General features: G+C 46.1%; 1 protein-coding gene across 1 annotated transcript in view; it reads right to left on the reverse strand.

Annotated features, from left to right (window-relative positions):
- Positions 1 to 22,553, reverse strand: part of UBAP1 (ubiquitin associated protein 1) — a 91,857-nt gene that overhangs the window by 6,975 nt on the left and 62,329 nt on the right. The window contains exons 5-6 of the mRNA XM_082253512.1: positions 12,811 to 13,011; positions 5,440 to 5,541 (exon numbers count right to left, since the gene is read on the reverse strand). Coding sequence (XP_082109638.1) covers positions 5,440 to 5,541; positions 12,811 to 13,011 — 303 coding nt within the window. The remainder of the gene's footprint in view (positions 1 to 5,439; positions 5,542 to 12,810; positions 13,012 to 22,553) is intronic.

The raw sequence follows: 22,553 nt of genomic DNA on the forward strand, positions 1-22,553 counted from the left end.
GACTTCTGAAGAGTCTTCGGGTGGCAGTTCCTTTTCAATACAGCAGCAACTGGCATCAAGAATGGTAAATATCCACTTGCTGACCAGGCTTTTTCTGGAACTTTTTGTTTAGAAGTTTAAATTTGTATTTTTTGCTAGAACTTGGCGTTTATAGTGTAACCTGGGGGTGTGGCCGGAGGACTACAAAGCCCAGTAGTAACAATAATACACGACAGTCATGTATTATTATTGTTACTACTGGGCTTTGTAGTCCTCCGACCACACCCCCAGGTTACACTATCAATTGGTCCCTCTAGTTATTCCTCCCCCAGGCCTTTAGAAGGAGCTAGACGCTCCGAGCACGTAGCCTTGTACTTTGTTCTCTCCTGGTCCTCCTCTCCTTCTGATGACATCACTGCCGCTGTGCATTCCACGCTGGTTAGCATGGCATCCCAGGACCCGGAGCCGGTGTCATGTCGGATAATGCCTCCCGTCGGATAGTGCATCCGACGGACTGACGTCACTGCAGCTGATTGCTCAGATCAGCTGTGCTGGCGGTGACGACACTGACATGTGCAGTTTATCGGATGCACGATCCGACGGTAGATAGAGAGCGGAGGAGGGGAGAGAATCTATTGTCAGATTCTGCCTCGCTCTCTGCACATCTATCGGGACGGATTGGATTACAGTGCAGTAGAATGGTCACCCTGGCATGGTTCCGCGACCATCGGTGCTTGGACCAGTGGTAGCAGATGGTCTTGCGGACAAGTGTGCCAAATTTGGTGCTCCTGGATGCTATGGTTCGGGAGCACCGGCCCGAGAAAGCCGCTTGATTTTGGTCACCCTGGCATGGTACACATTTGTCTTCCGGTCACCCTGGCATGGTTCCGCGACCATTGGTGCCAGAGACCCCAAATTTGGACCAGTAGTAGCCGAGGGTCTTGCGGACAAGTGTGCCAAATATGGGTGCTATGGTTAGGGAGCACTGGCCCGAGAAAGCCGCTTGCTTCTGGTCACCCTGGCATGGTAGCATCTCTCCGGGTCACCCTGGTATGGTGGCGGCTCGCTGCGCTTCGCACGGCGCTTCGGGCACGCATGCGCAGATCGCGACGATTCTTCCCGCAGCCTTCCGCCGAAGAGTGCATCCGACGGACTGTGCATGCGTCAACCCCAGCTAATGACGTGAACCCCAGCTGAGCGGAGCAGTCAGCTGCAGTGACGTAATTTACCGCACATGTGCAGTTCGTCGGATGCACTATCCGACAAGACACCGGCACCTTACCACCTCGAGCAATGGACCCCGATCCTAGCGATACTGCAGGACGGATGAGGGATGGATCCCCATGGTCTTTTACAGAGGAGCCCGTTTTATTTCTACTCTCGTGAGTGTTTTTAATCCTTTAATAAAATCTGTTATTTGGGATACTACACTTAGCTGGCGCTTCCTTCCTTTCTCCTGTCCCATTTAAAATATTTTACAGGTAACCCGTTTAGAGTTACAGATAAGGTCTTGTGCTAGAATTTTTGCTCTCGATCCAACGATCGCAGTGATAACTGGTGCGACTTACGGATGCGTGTGCTTCTGTGCACGAGCACGGAGAGACGGGGCACTTTTTTTTTTATTGCTTTTATTTCTATTACAAGGAACATAAACATCCCTTGTAATAGAAATAAGCATGACCGGTCCTCAGAGATCTGGGATCAAAAAGACCCCAGATCTCTCATTTACCTTTAAGGCCTCATGCACACTGGACGTTTTTACAGCTGCTGTTAGCAGCGTCAGACGTTTTTTTTTGCAGCTGCAGAACGCCCATCCATGTTATTCTATGACCTCATGCACACATAGAGCTTTTAGGAGCTCCAAGTGGCATAGGCGTTTTACAGCTCCAAAAAAAACCCAGGAACTGTGGGTTCAGGAGCTCCAGCGTCAAGCTGCAAAAAACGTCTGACGCTGCTAAAGGCTCCATAAGGCTTCATAACGTTGCTTAACGTGCGTTAAGCCACGTTATACGTTTTTTTTCTTCCATTCAAAATCAATGGTTCCCTATGGGAGCCTATTGATTTGAATGGAAGTCACACAGCAGGTCGGATCAGGGTGATCCGACTTGCGGTGCGACCTGCACTGTGAGAATCTTGAGGGGGAACTCCACGCCAAAATGGGGAAAAAACGGCGTGGGGTTCCCCCCCAGGTTCCAAACCAGGCCCTTCGGGTCTGGTATGGAATTTGAGGGTAGCCCCGCGCCGAAAAAACGGCGCGGGGTCCCCCCCAAAATCCATACCAGACTCTTATCCGAGCATGCAGTCCGGCATGCCAGGAAAGGGGAGGGGACGAGCGAGCGGCCCCACCCCCCCTGGATCATACCAGGCCACACGCCCTCAACATGGGGGGGTGTGGGTGCTTTGGGGCAGGGGGGGCTCTGCACCCCGCACCTCAAAGCACCTTGCCCCCATGTTGATGAGGACAAGGGCCTCATCCCCACAACCCTGGCCGGTGGTTGTGGGGGTCTGCGGGCAGGGGGCTCATCGGAATCTGGAAGCCCCCTTTAACAAGGGGGCCCCCCCAGATCCCGGACCCCCTCCCTATGTGAATGGGTATGGGGTACACTGTACCCCTACTCATTCACCCCATAAAATGCAGTGTATGGAAATAACGACAGGAGACGTTTTGGAAAATTTATTAAAAATCTTCATCCGGCTCTTGTCCTCTCCGGGGGTCTTCTCCTCTCCGAGGGTCTTCTGCTCTTTTGCTGTCCGCCCTTCTTGTCTTCTCTCCGGGGGTCTTCTGCTGTCTTCTCCTCTCCGAGGGTCTTCTCCTCTTTGGGGGTCTTCTGCTGTCTTCTCCTCTCCGGGGGTCTTCTGCTGTCCGCCCTTCTTGTCTTCTCCTCTCCGAGGGTCTTCTGCTGTCCGCCCTTCTGCTGTCCAATCTTCTTGTCTTCGCCTCTCCGGTCTTCTGCTCTTTTGCTGTCGGCTGTCGGCTGTCCTTCTTCCTCCGGTCTTCCTCCGACGACGTCTTCAGCGATTATGCCGGCCTCTGGTCTCCGCAGCTTATTATATAGCCATTAGGGGCGTGGCCGCCAGATGACGTCATCGGGAGACCACGCCCCCTTGTGTCACAGATGACGTCATCTGTGACACAAGGGGGCGTGGTCTCCCGATGACGTCATCTGGCGGCCACGCCCCTAATGGCTATATAATAAGCTGCGGAGACCAGAGGCCGGCATAATCGCTGAAGACGTCGTCGGAGGAGGACCGGAGGAAGAAGGACAGCCGACAGCCGACAGCAAAAGAGCAGAAGACCGGAGAGGAGAAGACAAGAAGATTGGACAGCAGAAGGGCGGACAGCAGAAGACCCTCGGAGAGGAGAAGACAAGAAGGGCGGACAGCAGAAGACCCCCGGAGAGGAGAAGACAGCAGAAGACCCCCAAAGAGGAGAAGACAAGAAGGGCGGACAGCAAAAGAGCAGAAGACCCTCGGAGAGGAGAAGACAGCAGAAGACCCCCGGAGAGAAGACAAGAAGGGCGGACAGCAAAAGAGCAGAAGACCCTCGGAGAGGAGAAGACCCCCGGAGAGGACAAGAGCCGGATGAAGATTTTTAATAAATTTTCCAAAACGTCTCCTGTCGTTATTTCCATACACTGCATTTTATGGGGTGAATGAGTAGGGGTACAGTGTACCCCATACCCATTCACATAGGGAGGGGGTCCGGGATCTGGGGGGGCCCCCTTGTTAAAGGGGGCTTCCAGATTCCGATGAGCCCCCTGCCCGCAGACCCCCACAACCACCGACCAGGGTTGTGGGGATGAGGCCCTTGTCCTCATCAACATTGGGGCAAGGTGCTTTGAGGTGCGGGGTGCAGAGCCCCCCCTGCCCCAAAGCACCCACACCCCCCCATGTTGAGGGCGTGTGGCCTGGTATGATCCAGGGGGGGTGGGGCCGCTCGCTCGTCCCCTCCCCTTTCCTGGCATGCCGGACTGCATGCTCGGATAAGAGTCTGGTATGGATTTTGGGGGGGACCCCACGCCGTTTTTTCGGCGCGGGGCTACCCTCAAATTCCATACCAGACCCGAAGGGCCTGGTTTGGAACCTGGGGGGAACCCCACGCCGTTTTTTTCCCCATTTTGGCGTGGAGTTCCCCCTCAAGATTCTCACAGTGCAGGTCGCACCGCAAGTCGGATCACCCTGATCCGACCTGCGGTGTGACTTCCATTCAAATCAATAGGCTCCCATAGGGAACCATTGATTTTGAATGGAGGCAGAAAAAACGCTGCTAACAGCTACTGTGGCCAAACGTGCAATAACGCTAGTAGAAAAAGCTACTGAAAGCACGTTTTTACAGCTGCTGTTTCCCGGCGTTATGTAAACAGCTTTGGAGCACGTTTTTATGACGCCCTGTGTGCATGGAGCCTAAAGGCAAAAAGAAAAGAAAAAACATTTGACACTTTGACATAAAAAAAATAAACAAATAAAAATGTCTTTAAGCCCCAAAACAGGAAGTAATGTTGGAGGTCACTCCGGTCATCCAAGGGCATATAGCAGAGTTGGGGCCATCTTGCCCTCACTCGACTTCCTGCCTATCTAGCAAACTAATCGGATCGTTTCCGGGTTTACCGACGGTTCCAATAAACACAGAAAGGACCGGAAAACGGCAGGGGACATCTCCCGCCGCCCCTAAAAGAGATCCCGTGGCAAATCCACTGCCAAGATCACTTTTAGCAGATGCTGAATTGCCCACAGGAAAAAATGATAGCTAGCTGCTGCCATAAACCCGGTATTAAATGTCAAAGTAATGACATATATATACTTTGGGTGATCGGCAAGTGAATAGTAACTAGCATCTTTGCTGGTAAACAATTTTACTTTTTTTGAGGTTTCAGTTTAGCAATAGAGTTGCTTTAAAGTGGACCTTGCATGACGATAACATTCACTTCTTTTGTAGGCCTTGCATGACTGACAGCCATGGGCATGGCTCCCAGAGACCTGATGTGATGCGTAGTTTCAGCACAGCTGGAGTACAGAGGTTGCCTACCGCTGCGTTAATGTCCAAACTGTGCAGCACTAAAAGAAGCCCTTCCAGACAGGCACACATGGGCCGTTACCTCTGACTTATGCAAATACTAGCTGCCTGGCTGTCATGCTGATTGTCACTAACCCAGAAAAAGGAGCTCTGTCTTGCCGCCTTATTGTTCCAGATCAATGACTCCAATAGAAACCTGTAGATCAGAACAATAGCAAAATAAAGATTTGCATGTCCAGAAATAGTAGCTTCCCTTGCCTATGAGAAGTTTAGAACTTGGGAAACTTGTGTACAAGCCCCACCCACATCACTGCCAATCATCTCCAATAGGCTCTGAATGGACCAATAAGATTACCTCCACTATGCCTTCTGAGTGTACAGTCTCCTCTCTTGAGAGGACAACTAGATGGGGTAGGGATAAAAATCACTATATACACCCAACATACCTTTTCCTCTGAACACTGGTACATCTCCAGAGCCTCGTCAACCAGCACAGGGTCGAAGCCTTTCTCGCACAGCTGGGATTGGATGAACAGGTACTCCAGCACCTGAAAATGGAAAGAAAAAAAAAATGCCAATATTGAGGAACAGTTATCCAAAACACTCAAAAATCCCCCAGAAAACATACATTTTACATACAAAATATACATTAACATTTTTTTCACATTTTGTGCATTTGTCAACCTATTAAAAAAAAAAAAAAAAAAAATAATGAGAAACCGACCTGGACATAAAAAAAAAAAAAAAAAAAATTAGGTATACAATACAAGTGTACCAGGCTAAAGCATTTTATATACTTTATCCACTTGCCACCCAGGGATAGCCATGTACGTCCTTAAGTTGCAGTGGTTATACCAGCATGATTGCCTGCAGCTACACACATCATCATCCCGGTATCTTTATTTCAAGCCGGGTTTTCCCTTTCGTGTAAAAGCAATCCTAGTGGCTAATTAGACGCTGGATTGCTTTTACAGGCTGCGAGGGAAGGGAGACCCCAGATCTCTCCGTAAAGAGTACCTGCCACTGCTTATTGTCACAAGGGATGTTCCTTGTGAAAGCAACTAGAGTGATAAAAAAAAAATGAAAAATATATATATGTTTTTTTAAAGTGCCCCTGTTCCGCTGCACAAAGGCGAACGCACACATAGGTCACGCACATGTATGTTAACAGTGTTTGCACCACACGTGAAGTATGCCAGCGAAGGGAATAGCAAGAGCAATAATTTTAGCACCTGCCCTCCCTGTGTAACCCTAAACTGGTAACCCGTTAACGTTTTTAAAGCATCCCCTATGGAGATTTTTTAAGTACTGTAGTTTGGCGCCGCTCCACAATTGGGTATTATATTGTGTTTTTACACAATAAAACTCATTTAATTGTCCCCCCCAAACATTGTCTTTGAAAAACCACTGCGCAAATATCATGCGACATAAAAATATGCTACTTCCACTATTTTATTCTATAGGGCAGGGGTAGGGAACCCATGGCTCGTGAGCCAGACGTGGCTCTTTTGATGGCTGCATCTGGCTCGCAGACAAATCTTTAATAAAGGGGGGCGTGTCTGGACGTGAGCCACACTGGACGTGTAGTCCCAGAGCTCCACAGTGTCTACCACTCAATCCAGTGCCATCCGCGTAGCTGTGCCCGGTGCCAAGGAGATTTCTGCACCCATCAATGGTACACTTTGTGGGCTACCAACCGCTACCCTCCGTTAGTCTCTGGGTGACCGGATCTCCGCGCTACCGAACCCGCGGCCTACTCGCGCTACCGCCGCCTGCTCGTGTGCTGTGCATCTGAGGGCCTTGGCAATCACCGCCCGGTAAGGAGACCTGCCATCCGCTCCCTGTGCCCCGACAGACACAATCTTCTTCCCCTCTGACACCCGGGGACCCGCCTCTCACATCCATTTCTGAGGCCTTCAGCGGCCAGCCGCCATTTTCTCTGTGCCTATACTCACCTCCATCACTCACAGGCCTGCAGGCGCTTCACCACTCCGGCCTCATTGCATACCTGCCTGCTCTGCTCTCTTCCTGACCGGACTCCAGGCACTTTCACACAGCTCCATCTACTCACTGTATAGCTGCGGCCTATGAATAGGATTAAATAAAGGTTCCCGGCCCCTGAAATATAGTGCATGGCTCCCACGGGATAACATTTGAAAATATATGGTGTTCATGGCTCTCAGACAAAAAGGTTCCCGACCACTGCTATGGGGTCTCTGCTTAAAAAAAATATCATCATATCAATCTTGTTAGGAGGTTCGTAGTAGTTTTCCAGCAAAAAAATTATGATTTTTACATGGAGGAGAAAAGCGTCAGAATGGGTCACAAACGGTATAGCGAGAGCAATAATTCTAGCACCAGTGCTCCTGTAGAACTCTAAACTGGTAACCTGTTAAGGTTTTTAAAGTCTCGCCTATAGAGATTTTTAGGTTACAGTTTGGCGATGTTCATTTTAAAGCATCAAGTTAGGTTATCTATTTACTCGGCGTAACATTATCTTTTATATTTCACAAAGCAATTGGGTATTATACTGTTTTGCGCATGAAAAAAATTAAACTATTTTTTTCCATTTGGTTTTAAAAAACAGCAGCACAAATATTGTGTGACACAAAAATATGCAACATTCACCATTTTATTCTCTAGGGTCTCTGCTAAAAAAAAAAAAAAAAAATTATATATATATATATATATAAAAATGTATGATTGTTACATGTAGGAAAGAAGTGTCAGAACTGCCCCAGTATGTAAGTGGTTAAAACGCACGCACGCACGCACGCACAGGTATGTATGTAGGTGTTTGTCTGTTTTTCATCCCAAAAACAGACAGATGAAAAACAGATGAAAAGAGTGGCCGTGTAAAAGAACCCTTTTTGAAACACAAACGGTCTTACCTGTAACAAGATCTGTATATACTCTTCTGTGGTGCTAAATAAGATGGCACCGTAACACAGGAGACAAACCCTACAGTAATGTAAATGCTATGCCATTGCCCTGCCTCCTGCCACATTGGTGGCTCCTTCCCATCCTCCAAGCACCTCCACCTTCCTGACCATCAGCTGACAGAGCAGCCCCTGGCTGCTAAAAAAAAATCCTGACTCTAAAAGGAATACTTAAGGGAACCAAAAGGGTGTTCATACATTTCACTAGAGTCCTCAAAGCTGAGAAGATTTGAAAAGAACAGAACCAGTGATGGTAGTGGGAGGGCAGGATTACCGCATGCCTCTGTCTGGTAGATGAGAAGACTTCATTTGTAATAAGCTGGCTGGATGGCAGTCAGCCAACGCTGCAGTTTCAGGCTGCGGGTCACAAAAGCATCTTAAAATATCTCGGCAGAATGAGGAGAATTTAATGTAAAAATGGCCAGATAGAAGTCCTGTATTTTATATTTGTATAGAGTTCAAAGCTCTGCACTTTTCAGATACCCAATTCCTGATGTGGAGGGGGCGAACAAAGAGTGAAGATGCCAGCTTTCAGTGCTGCTATAAACTAAACTCAGGTGGCAAATCAGCACTGAACTGGAAGGCCCAATTCTCTGGAATGTGAACTTGAGAGCTTAGAGTGTGTGTTGACGCAGGAGGGCAAGAGATTTAAAGAACGCCATCTTTCCAGACACGTTACATGTTTTGTTTGGGCCAGCTCCAAACGATGTCCCTTACTAAGGCCCCTTTCGCACTTGTACGACCTAAATTTCCAAAACTTGAAACAATGCCTGTGTAATTTTGAGGTCTATGAACCTCAAGTCGCATCAAAGTTGGACCAAAGTAGTGCAGGGACTACTTTGAAGTTGCACAGATAAGAATGGTACTCATTGGAAAACATGGGGTACACTTGTCATGCGACTTTGCAGTCCCAAGTCGCAAGACAAGTAGCAAAAGTGTAAAAGGGGCCCAACCTGTGAGGCAGGTGGATGTGCGGTATAAACAGTACATGGCTGAGGCCACATACAGCATACCGCAATGTGTTCCAGGTGCGAGCCGAGACTGTCTCATACCCAGAAAAAAGTAGAGTCTACTGCAGCGGCGCTTAGCTGCTCAGAGCAAGCAATGTATTTATTAATACAATGCTTCCTTTAATTGGCTGGGCCAGAGGTTGTCACATCAGCCTGCCTCTCCGACTCATTGATGGAATACATTGCTTGCTCTCAGCGGCTAAGCGCCGCTATGGTCTAGTGCAGTGATGGTGAACCTTGGCACCCCAGATGTTTTGGAACTACATTTCTCATGATGCTCATGCACTCTGCAGTGTAATTGAGCATCATGGGAAATGTAGTTCCAAAACAACTGGGGTGCCAAGGTTCACCATTACTGGTCTAGTGTGTTCCGGGTACAGTATGAGAAAGTCTCAGCTCGCACCCGGAACAATGCAGTATGCTGTATTAGGCCACAGCTACACATATAGTTTATACACCACATCCATCAGCCTTGCAGGTTAGTGAGACATACTTAGTTTGGGGCAGCTTGTGAAGTGTGTGGAAAGATGGAGTTCTTCTTTAAATATGATTGTTATATGTGCAGAGCCATGTCTACATGTGACATTCTGCAAAAAAAAAAAAAAAGAAAAAAAAGGTGAAATATTCTGCCCCAAATGAGCTTAGAATCTAATGTCTCCGCTAGCCTCACACTCCATTCTGCACCAAAGGAGCTTACAATTTATTATTCCCTGGACAGTCAAAACTGCAATACAAACATAAAAAAAAAAAACATTAATAATAAACGACTGTAGTGGGGACATAAGAATGTAAGATCCTGTGAGCCTGATGTGAATGGTTTGGGGTTCTCTGCAGAGAGCTGAACATCAGTGCTATATAAATATATAACAATAGTGTGGGACTGGTGGTGAGATTAGAATGAAAGCTCCTGTGGTGCAAAGACTAATGTGACTGGCTCAGTGCTCTCTGTAGAGAACTACGGAATATGTCAGAGTTATATAAATGTATATCACAATAGTGTGTGCCTGTTGTGGGACATTAGAGTGTAAGCTTCTGTGGTGCACAGACTGATGTGACTGGCTCAGTGTACTCTGTACAGCACTGCGGTATATGTCAGAGCTATATACATGTATAATCATAATCGTGTGTGGCTGTGGTGAAGGACATTAGAGGGTAAGCTTCTGTAGGTAAAAGACTGATGTGAATCTGTTTTTTTTTTTTTTACAGCACTGCGGTATATGCCAGACAATATATAAAATGTATATTAGTGGGTGACAGTGGTGGGACATTAAAGTGTAAGCTCCTGTGGGCCAGGGAATGAGGTGAAGAGCTCGGTGTTCTCTCTATATTACTGTGCAATATGTAAGCTCGGTGTTCTCTCTATATTACTGTGCAATATGTAAGAGTTATATAGATGTATAAATGTGTGAATATTCCTCTCAATTTAATGAAGCCGGGCTACATGGTAACATCTATTGCATCAATTCATTTTCGGCCGAAACGCGTTAGCCTGTTACTGCTATATCCTACCATGTAGCCGATAAAGAGTTGATGCAATGGATGTTACTGAGAGGATTATTGCTACGGTCCAAAGGCATTTGGGCCACAGCACCAGTTACCATTCTCCCAGGTCATCTATGGTAGAACATGGTCTCTTTGTTGGACTATAATAATGTGTGACTGCTAAAGTGTAAGCTCCTGTGGGTGAGAGACTGAATGGCTTACTGTTCTCTATTTTTCAGAGGAATGTGTCAGAGCTATATAAAAACAGAGCATGACTGTAGAGGTGACAGAGCAGGGATCCTCAAACTACGGCCTTTCTGCTTTTGTGGAACTACACATCCCATGAGGCCTTGTAAAACGGACATTCACAGACATGACTAGGCATGATGGGAATTGTAGTTCCTGAACTGGAGGGCCATAGTTTGAAGACCGCTGCATTAGATTGTAAGGTGCAAAGACTGCTGTGAATGGTTTAATGTTCTCCATACAGCACCACAGAATATGTCAGTTATAAAATGGCATATGTTCATAGAAAATTACTGGTCAACTAACAAATCAAACTGATGGCATAATCGGGCCCTTATGTGTATACAGTGCCTTGCGAAAGTATTTGGCCCCCTTGAACTTTGAGACCTTTTTTCCACATTTCAGGCTTCAAACAAAGATATAAAACTGTAATTTTTTGTGAAGAATCAACAAGTGGGACACAATCATGAAGTGGAACGAAATTTATTGGATATTTCAAACTTTGTTAAGAAATACAAAACTGAAAAATTGGGCGTGCAAAATTATTCAGCCCCTTTACTTTCAGTGCAGCAAACTCTCTCCAGAAGTTCAGTGAGGATCTCTGAATGATCCAATGTTGACCTAAATGACTAATGATGATAAATAGAATCCACCGGTGTGTAATCAAGTCTCCGTATAAATGCACCTGCACTGTGATAGTCTCAGAGGTCCGTTTAAAGCGCAGAGAACATCATGAAGAACAAGGAACACACCAGGCAGGTCAGAGATACTGTTATGGAGAAGTTTAAAGCCAGATTTGGATACAAAAAGATTTCCCAAGCTTTAAACATCCCAAGGAGCACTGTGCAAGCGATAATATTGAAATGAGTGTATCAGACCACTGCAAATCTACGAAGACCTGGCCGTCCCTCTAAACTTTCAGCTCATACAAGGAGAAGACTGATCAGAGATGCAGCCAAGAGGCCCATGATCACTCTGGATGAACTGCAGAGATCTACAGCTGAGGTGGGAGACTCTGTCCATAGGACAACAATCACAAATCTGGCCTTTATGGAAGAGCGAGTGGCAAGAAGAAAGCCATTTCTTAAAGATGGTGCTCTGGTCAGATGAAACCAAATATAAACTTTTTGGCAACAATGCAAAACGTTATGTTTGGCGTAAAAGCAACACAGCTCATCACCCTGAACACACCATCCCCACTGTCAAACTTGGTGGTGGCAGCATCATGGTTTGGGCCTGCTTTTCTTCAGCAGGGACAGGGAAGACGGTTAAAATTGATGGGAAGATGGATGGAGCCAAATACAGGACCATTCTGGAAGAAAACCTGATGGAGTCTGCAAAAGACCTGAGACTGGGACGGAGATTTGTCTTCCAACAAGACAATGATCCAAAACAAAGCAAAATCTACAATGGAATGGTTCACAAATAAACATATCCAGGTGTTAGAATGGCCAAGTCAAAGTCCAGACCTGAATCCAATCGAGAATCTGTGGAAAGAACTGAAAACTGCTGTTCACAAATGCTCTCCATCCAACCTCACTGAGTTTGAGCTGTTTTGCAAGGAAGAATAGGCAAAAATTTCAGTCTCTCGATGTGCAAAACTGATAGAGACATACCCCAAGCGACATACAGCTGTAATCACAGCAAAAGGTGGCGCTACAAAGTATTAACTTAAGGGGGCCGAATAATTTTGCATGCCCAATTTTTTCAGTTTTTAATTTGTTAAAAAAGTTTGAAATATCCAATAAATTGTATTCCACTTCATGATTGTGTCCCACTTGTTGATTCTTCACAAAAAAATTACAGTTTTATATCTTTATGTTTGAAGCCTGAAATGTGGCAAAAGGTTGCAAAGTTCAAGGGGGCCGAATACTTTCGCAAGGCACTGTATAATGTGTAATGTGCCTTAGATTGTGAGCTCTTCGGAGGCAGGAACTGATGTGAACGTACAATATATATGTAAAGTGCTGTGTAAATTGACAGCGCTATATTAATACCTGTAATAAATAAATCATTCAGCAAAGAACTGGAAATGACTGCCATACGGTGAGATGTACAAGCAGGCCAATGAAAAGTCTCTCTCCCACGGCATTGCCTGCATGACCTGTTCCCAGGGTAAGAAAGGAAGGACTGGTCTTACCTGCTCCACGTTCTGCCCTTGTTTCTGCATGGCTCTTATAACATGTTCATAAGAATAGCCCATACTGACAATGGTCTCCGCACACTGCCTCTCGCTGCTGGACAGCGTCTGCAAGAGCTCCTCATAACCCGGAACATTGAGCCGCCTCACATTGGTGATGTTATTGGGCACTTTGGACATTGCTACCTGATGAGCGGCGGTCTGAGAAAAGGAAAAAAAAAAGAGGAACTCTTTAGTAAAGGAAACATTTTTAGCCCCCTATTGCTAAAGATATTCTATTCTGGTAAAAGCATGGGGCTAGTACCTGCAATGAGTAGTAAGTATATGAATTATTTTATTATGTCACAGATCAATCCTTATATTTTATTTCCACATTTACAAAGTTAATCACCAAGAGGTAATAATATGGGTTGGGACAAAACATTCCTGGGGGAAGCTTTTACTCATTCCGTTTAAACCGTTTTACCCCCAAAAAATAAATCTGTTGCTGTAACAGCTGAGTTGGCTCTAATGGCACTTTTCCACTGCAAGTACCGGCTCGGCTCTACTCGGCCCTGCTTGGCCCCGTTTGCTTTTCCACTGCTGGTACCGCATGGTACGGTGTTGGAACGGTTCGGTACGGTATGGTTTGCTTTTCCACTAAAGTAGTACTAAAGTTAAGTGGGTGGGATTCTCTGACCAATCAGTGGCTAGTAGTGACTGCATGCAAAGGATTGTGGGATATGGTACCGGGTATGGTACCTCTTGGAACCACAATCAAGGTGGTACTGTTTTTGAGAGCCGTACCGTTCGGTTCCATGCAGTGGAAAAGCGCCGCCGTACCGTACCGTTCCTACACCGTAACCATGCGGTACCAGCAGTGGAAAAGCATAAAAGGGAGCCAAACCGTTTGGTTCCATGCAGTGGAAAAGCGCCATAAGGCTCCTTTCACACACTCCGTCCGTGGACTCCGTTTATCTCCGTGGGGGATCGATCCGAGAATGACAGCTGTTCTCCGTGCTGTGTGCGGAGACACAGCTGTCAGGTCCCTATGCAACTCTATGGGGGAATCGGATGGGAACGGCTGTCGGTCCGTTGTCATCCGATCCGATGGACGGATGGAAAATAGGGTTTCCATCCGTCCAGATTTGACAGATCGGATGTCAGTGGACATGTCTCCGCTGACATCCGATGCCCCATAGTGATGCATGGGGGGGACCGCTCAGATCCGCCAAAAAAATAAAAAAAACTGACAGGCGGATCTGAACGAGCCCTAAATCTCCACAAGAAGCATCTGGATTCGTTTCATGAGCTCTTTGCAATTCAGAAAGTAGCTTGTGTAATGCTGATCATTGACTTATTGACTAGAACAGATGTTGCCGCCCCCCCAAAAAAAAATGCCTAATAAACCTAAAAATTGTTAGCTGGGATTAAACTTAAAAGTGTTACTAAACCCAGACCCTGCAGTCACTATATCTGGTTTCTTACAGTACACAGAACATGGAAATGCAATTATTTTAGTAAATATAAACTGCTAAATACCTTTTCTCATCAGCAGTATATAGCAATTAGAGCAATAGCGTGACTTGAATTAGTGAGTGCTTATAGATTGTAGGAGGAGTTTCATTTCTCCCACGATTGTCCCATCAGACTTCAAGACCATTAATTCTCTGTCTGAACATGTCTAGACTGTGCTGATTGGCCCTGTGCTGATCACATGTATCCTCCCAAGAAAAAAATAAAAAAAATCCTCCATAAATCAAGAGGTTACATCCCACCCACTGTTCTTTTTTAGTTACTGGGCATGGAGGAGTCCACGATACCTGCTGTGTATAATCACAGTGGGAAACCACCAGCAGTGGCGTACATTCACGCCCACTAATTGGAAATGCTGGATCACATATACATACACACACATATACAGTACAGACCAAAAGTTTGGACACACCTTTTCATTATGAAAATTGTAGAGTCACACTTCAAGAGGAAGTCACCTGAAATGGTTTTCACTTCACAGGTGTGCCCTGTCAGGTTTAATAAGTGTGATTTCTTGCCTTATAAACGGGGTTGGGACCATCAGTTGTTTTGTGCAGAAGTCAGGTGGATACACAGCTGATAGTCCTACTGAATAGACTGTTAGAATTTGTATTATGGCAAGAAAAAAGCAGCTAAGTACAGGAAAACGAGGGGCCATCGTTACTTTAAGAAATGAAGATCAGTCAGTCCGAAAAATTGGGAAAACTTTGAAAGTGTCCCCAAGTGTAGTCACAAAAACCATCAAGCGCTACAAAGAAACTGGCTCACATGCGGACCGCCCCAGGAAAGGAAGACCAAGAGTCACCTCTGCTGTGGAGGATAAGTTCATCCGAGTCATCAGCCTCAGAAATCGCAGGTTAACAGCAGTTTAGATTAGAGACCAGGTCAATGGCACACGGAGTTCTAGCAGCAGACACATCTCTAGAACAACTGTTAAGAGGAGACTGTGATTCAGGCCTTCATGGTAGAATATCTGCTAGGAAACCACTGCTAAAGAAAGGCAACAAGCAGAAGAGACTTGTTTGGGCTAAATAACACAAGGAATGGACATTAGACCGGTGGAAATCTGTGCTTTGGTCTGATGAGTCCAAATTTGAGATCTTTGGTTCCAACCACCGTGTCTTTGTGCGACGCAGAAAAGGTGAACGGATGGATTCTACATGCCTGGTTCCCACCGTGAAGCATGGAGGAGGAGGTGTGATGGTGTGGGGGTGCTTTGCTGGTGACACTGTTGGGGATTTATTCACAATTGAAGGCATACTGAACCAGCATGGCTACCACAGCATCTTGCAGTGGCATGCTATTCCATCCGGTTTGCGTTTAGTTGTACCATCATTTATTTTTCAACAGGACAATGACCACAAACACCTCCAGGCTGTGTAAGGGCTATCTGACCAAGAAGGAGAGTGATGGGGTGCTGCGCCAGATGACCTGGCCTCCACAGTCACCGGACCTGAACCTAATCGTGATGGTTTGGGGTGAGCTGGACCACAGAGTGAAGGCAAAAGGGCCAACAAGTGCTGAGCATCTCTGGGAACTCCTTCAAGACTGTTGGAAGACCATTTTAGGTGACTACCTTTGAAGTGTGACTCTACAATTATCATAGTCATGAAAATAAAGAGGCCCATCCGTAAGCACAAATAGTGGGTCTGACATCCTAAAAGACTCCGTAGCTGCCAGGTACACCCAAATAGCCTAAACCACATCCAGGGAATGCAATGCAATTTCCTTAGGGTGTTTTGGCCAGGGACACAGGGAAGGCAACACAATGTCCTCATTCAGATGGAAATCAGAGACAATCTTTGGAAGGAACGACGGACAAGGTCGAAGAACCACCTTATCTTGTGAACCACCAAATAAGGGGGGGAACGACAAGACGCTGCCAATTCCAACCCCCTGCGTACAGAGGCGATAGCAACCAAAAAGGCCACCTTCTGGGACAGCGTAAGCAGGGGACTGTAGAACTAAAGGCACCACGGGATAAAGGAGGGGCTCCCACAGCAAAAATGGCCGCTCAGAAGGCTCCACAGTAATGGTTACCATTAATTTCAATGCCAGATTTATGCAAAATGGCCACCGCGGCTACACAAACATGGCCGCCAGCCTATACAGAAAATAGGCTACAATAAAATGGTGGCCCTGCACAGCTCCAAGAGGCTCCCAGGGACCCTGGGCCCAGAGACTAGACCCTAATTTCCTGTTGTGGGCTGACAATACACAGAATTTTTGTGGTCTAAGTGGTGTTACCTCTGCCCAATTTTCATTAGCTAAACTTCTCAATCCATCCCATAGTTTTCATCTTCAATGCATAGGCACTAATTGACTTGTAGTCATACGATAAGACCGGAGCTGACACAGCAAGGGGTGCAGCAGACAGCACACAGCTCTGAATTTCCGGCAAGGTCAACAAAAACTTGTTTTGAGCAAAAAGTATAAAAGTTACAATGCAGAAACAAAAGTAATGCACCTCAATATGGACAGAAGGTTAGATACATAAAGTTATAAACAATATAACAAAGATACCCCTCATTCACATATACAAGAATGCAGCTGCATACAAGGGGTATTTAGAAGTACATACATGTAAAGTTGACTTGGCAACCAAAAGTTCCTTTTAACAGTGTGCTACCCCATTATAAAGAAAAGGGGAAGAGACCAGAGGAAAAAAAAAATTAGGAACAAACCCAGAGATTTCCACCTGGAGCTGAGTCTACAGTAGATTGGGGGTGCAGCTAGGCTTAGCATATATTGGGCCCAAGGGTCCCAGGTCTTTCTTTATGGTGTGGAGTATACCAGAAATTTTCTCCTGTAGCATAAATCCACAAAATCTTGAGCTTAGCCTGTGCCAAGGAAACTCCTAAGCTCCAGCAACAAGAAAACATGAATACCAATCTTTGTGAGCAACGAGGAACGTCTAAACTCAGTGCTGGCGAACCTTGGCACCCCAGATGTTTTGGAACTACATTTCCCCATTATGGTTATTCACTCTGCAGTGTAGTTGAGCATGACGGGAAATGTAGTTCCAAAACATCCGGGGTGCCAAGGGTCGCCATCCCTGGTCTACCTGGTTCATTAAGTAGAGGTATTAGGGGCTATTGCTTTATTTTCAACCATATAACCCGCTGGAGCATGGAGAAAATATCATTCCCCAACCCACCCCTCTGCCCATTTCTTGGACATTACCACTACATATGATACATAGTGCCTCGCAGAGAACATACCCTATAACAAATTGGGAGGTTTACAGATACACTTTTGCAAGGCGGGAAGTAACCAGGTACCACCTAATCAGCAAATTAGGCATTTTTGAATTTCATTAGGCAGTGTCATAGTGTGAAGGGTCCTTCAGGAGTAAAGTAGTGCCCAAAGCGGTATATTCCCTTGTTAAGCTACCATTTAACCACTTAAGCCCCAGAAGATTTTACCCCCTTCCTGACCAGGGCCTATTTTGCGATTCGGCACTGCGTGACTTTAATGGACAATTGCGCGGTCGTGCGACGTTGTACCTAAACGAATTTAACATCCTTTTTTCCCCACAAACTGAGCTTTCTTTTGGTGGTATTTGATCACCTGAGCGATTTTTTGATCATGCGCTATAAACAAAAAAAAAAAAAAAAAAAAGCGACAATTTTACAAAAATAATATTTTTCACATTTTTTATATGAAATTCCAAAAAAAAAAAAATGTAAAAATCAAAATTTAACATTTTAGGCAAATTTGTTTTATGCTACATATGTTTGGGGGAGGGAAAAAAAAAAAAAAAAAGTTTGCGCAAAAGTTATTGCGTTTACTAACTAAGGGAAATATTTTTGTCATTTTTGTTGTTTTTTTTTTTAATTTTTTAATGAGTAATGGTGGCGATCTGCGATTTTTTTGTGGGACTGTGACATTGCGACGGACAGATCAGACCCTTGACTGACATTTGACACTTTTGGGGTTACCAGTGACATTACTACAGTAATTAGTGCTATACATATGCACTGTTACTGTAAAAATGACACTGGCAGTGAAGGGGTTAACTTTTTTTTGAGAGGGAGGGGTTAAGTGTGTCCCTAGGGGAGTGATTCTAACTGATTGGATGTGGCTTGATGTGTAAGAACAGATCAACGGTCCTACATAGCAGAACCGTTTGATCGCCATTCTTACACAGGGGAGAATGACAGGCGGCTTTGTTTACATTAGCCGCCTGCCTGTCTCCCTTTGTAACGGACGATCGCGAGTGCACACGCGTGGGGGGGAGGGGGGGTCCGTGACCGAGCGGGAGCGTGCCTTCAGGGGCGTGCGCTCGCTCCCTAGAGTCTCACAGGCTAGCGACGTAGTCCTACGTCCCTTTGCCTGTGAGGGGCTGACCGCCGCAGTAAATAGTCGTGTGGCGGTTGGCAAGCGGTTAACCCTTTTGCTGCCAGGCCCTGCGCTCCACTTTTAAACTCTGACCATTTTTTTGCAATTTTTCCATCGCTTTTTATTTTTCCCTTACAGCTTTCAGAGTTTGTAAAAGACCCTCCCCCCAAAATCATAGACTTTCTGAAAGCACATGACCTGTAGAATAAAAAAGGAGCTACTGATTTTTAGGGCCCCATGATATTTGCGCAAATGTTTATCAAAACAATATTTTCGCTAAAAATACACTAAAATCATTGTTCGCAGATAGAAAACAGCAAATTTTACAAAATTCTTGCTGAATATATGGTAAAAGCTTAGCCTGTATTGAGTAAACAACAAATACTTGGTCATTTTAAATTGCGCCTTTTTGCGAGATGGTAAAAATTAAAAAGTACACAAAAATATAAATAGCCAAATTTCTCTAAACATTTTTCACTTACAGCTTTCAGAGTTTGCAAAAGACCGCCTGTCCAATTACACCTCAGTGCGATTTTATCAGCTATACAGAAGGGGAATGTATAAAAATGCATTTGATTTTAGTGGATCAGATTGGATGTAGGTGGGTGTAAATGGACATAAATCTGTAAACTTTATATCTGCAGCTCCATAGGGATAATGGTGTGTCCAATCGTGTCTGCCTAAAACACTGACAGGCGGATCCAATCGGTCCCCCCTGTGTGACAGGGACGTTACTGTTCTAACAGGCACATATGTCTTCGCTTCTCGGCCTTTTGGCTAAGATCAAGTGTAGTATCTGTTCTTATCAGTTGGTATGGGCCTTAGCTAGTACCAGTATGACCGAAACCCGGAGCGCTCTGAGTACTGAGGTATGGGGAGTAGGTCATCTGAGAAAGCATGTGGGGCCCGCCGCCTTCTGATTCGAATGGGTTGAACTGTCCTAGCCAGTTTGAAGGGGGCAGGAAATCCGGTTCAGGGGGCCGGTGGAACTGTTCCTGGATGTAATGGGCTGAGGAACAGGATGGCGAGGGGAGGGCTTTCTCTCCTGGGTTTTGATCTGGCCTTGCAAAAGGCCTGTCCCCAGTGGTAGGCAAGCTCTCTCTAAGCTGTCCAGGTTCTGATGTCTGCTGGTTGGGATAGGCTACACTCGGTCTGGCCGGGGGCTGAGATAGAAAAAGCCCGTAGTGTATGTGCCCCTGGGGTGGCAGCCCAGGGGTGCCTTAATTTCTCACTGGTGAGGGGCAGCTCGCTGTGAGTTTTTTCGGCACCTTGGTCACTGCACTATGCACACCTTTTTTCGCACCTGCCTCTTGGGACAGGCCTTTTGGCTTGCACCAGAGGAATTTTTTATTCCGGCTGGAAGGCCTGCCTTGGTTCCTCACATGGCACCATTAAACTTTCCCCACTTCTTTGTTTGTCTGTCCTTTTCTTTGGAGTTTGTCACCTGCACTATCACCTTTGTTTTCTTTTATTTGCACGACTGGAGGGTGTGGGTCCTCGGGCCCTGCCTTGAGTCTTGGGAGGGGGTGGATATGGCCTTTTGGCTTAGTTCGCCCTCTCTCATGGGGTCTCCCTTCGTGGGAGCTCCACTTAGTACTTGGTGGGGGCTGTTTCGGCAGTCCCCCTGAAGAACGGGGTCAGTTTGGTTTCGGCCGACTGACCACAAGTACCTTAAATCCCTGTCAGGAGCCTTGCGCCCCGGGGGATCGAGGTTTTGGGTCCTACCTCTTCGGAGGGAAGACCATACGTTTTCGCACACCCTGTGCTTTTTTGTGTTCTCACTTTGTGTGTGTGCACTTTTTTATGCACCGGGTGGAGTCTTTTGAGTGTGTTTCACACGCTACGGGCTTTAAAATGAAAAAAAAAAAAAAAAAAAAACAGGCACATATGTCTCTTGAGACAGAGAAAGGGACTTTCTCTGCACTGTAGATTCATGAATAGAAGCCTGTTTAGAGACTCCTATTCATACACAAGTTGAAGTATAGTAAACACTGTTTACTATACTTCAATAATGCCTGAATAGAAGCGATCGCTACCGATGTGTGAATTCAGGAAAGAAAGGGGGCTGGTTGAAGGTAAAAATGGATTTTTGTAAAATCTTACCGTAAAATCCTTTTCTCTTAGCTCATTGACAGACGTAGTCCTCGGTGATACAGCACCTTCGGGTTATGTTGCCTCCACAGGAGCAGGACTAGACAGGAAATTAAAAAGCTCTGGCCACACCCTAGGGGCAGTCCCAGAGGGTATATCCTCTCTCTCTCTGCCTCAGCAAATCAGTTACGTGAAAAAGCAGTCTTTAGAGATTTTAACCCAACCCAACTCAAAAAACAGAGGGGCGGGGACTAAGTCTGTCAATGAGCTAAGAGAAAAGGATTTTACGGTAAGATTTTACAAAAATCCATTTTTCTCTAGCGCTCATTGACAGACGTAGTCCTCGGTGATACAGCACCTTCGGGACGTCCCAGAGCAGTATCACAAATGAGGGGTGGGAAAATGAAAATCAAATCCCAATCTAGAAGGCCCAACCGGTGCCAACTAGAAGTTTACAATGCTCATCCTTAATGATGAGACTCAACAAAAAAGAGAAAAAATATCTTTTTTTTTTTTTTTTTCCAAACAGAAAAAACCCTCGAGGTAGACCACCGGTCTCCTCAAATTGCGGCCTGCAAAACCTTGCGGCCAAATGAGGCATCCGCCGATGCCATCACATCAATTTTATAGAATTTTGTAAAGGTATGTACCGACGACCAGGTGGCCGCCTTACATACCTGGACCACTGACGCCTGATGGCGAAAGGCCCAGGAAGTACTGAGCGCTCGAGTGGAGTGCGCCCTAACAGGGAACGGAGGACTCTGACCCTTAATAGAATAAGCCTGTACCACCGTTTGTCTAATCCATTTGGCAATGGTCGCGGCAGATGCAGGCAAACCCTTTCTGGGGCCATCCGTGATCACAAAAAGTGAATCCGTCTTACGGAATGATTCCGTAGCTTTCAGGTATACCCTGATTGCCCGAACCACATCTAAGGAATGCAACGCATGTTCCCGATGATGCTTGGGCTGAGGACACAAGGAAGGTAGTACAATATCTTCATTCAGATGAAAATCTGAAACCACCTTAGGAAGAAAAGATGGCTTAGGATGAAGTACTACCTTATCCCTATGAATCACTAGGTATGGGGACTGGCATGATAATGCAGCCAGTTCTGACACCCTGCGAGCAGAAGTAATAGCCACCAAGAAGGCCACCTTCTGGGATAAAGTAAGCAAGGGAATCTCCCTGATGTTTTCAAAGGGAGGTTTCTGTAGAACCGACAAAACCAAATTAAGATCCCAGGGCGGTAAGGGTGCGCGGACTGGTGGAGCCTGGTGCCGCACCCCCTGGATGAAATTCCGCACCAAGGACTTGGTAGCTAAAGGCTTCTGAAAGAAGATTGCTAATGCTGAAACTTGACCCTTGATGGTGCTCAAGGCTAGCTTCTGCTCAACCCCTTGTTGCAAAAAGGCCAATATTCGAGTCACCGAATAGGTACGTGGAGGAAATCCTAAAGATTCGCACCACGCAATATAAGTCTTCCATGTGTGATAATAGACCTTGCTGGAAGTCGCTTTCCTTGATTTAATAAGAGTAGGAATGACTGAAGCTGACAAACCTCTGTCCTTCAGTACTTGGGTCTCAATGGCCAGGCCATTAAAACCAGCGACTGTAAAGCATGATGGTAAATTGGTCCTTGAGACCACAGACACTCCCTGAGACGAAGTTCCCACGGAACGTCTGCGACTAGCATGTCCAAGTCGGCCAGGCAGGCTTGAGGAGGCCAGCCTAGAATTTCTAGGACCACTGGCGCTGATAGAATCTGAACCAGGCGTCCCTAGAGGTATCTGGCC

The sequence above is a fragment of the Pelophylax lessonae genome (assembly GCF_965119305.1).
Source record: "Pelophylax lessonae genome assembly, chromosome: 1".
NCBI classification, from domain to species: domain Eukaryota; kingdom Metazoa; phylum Chordata; class Amphibia; order Anura; family Ranidae; genus Pelophylax; species Pelophylax lessonae.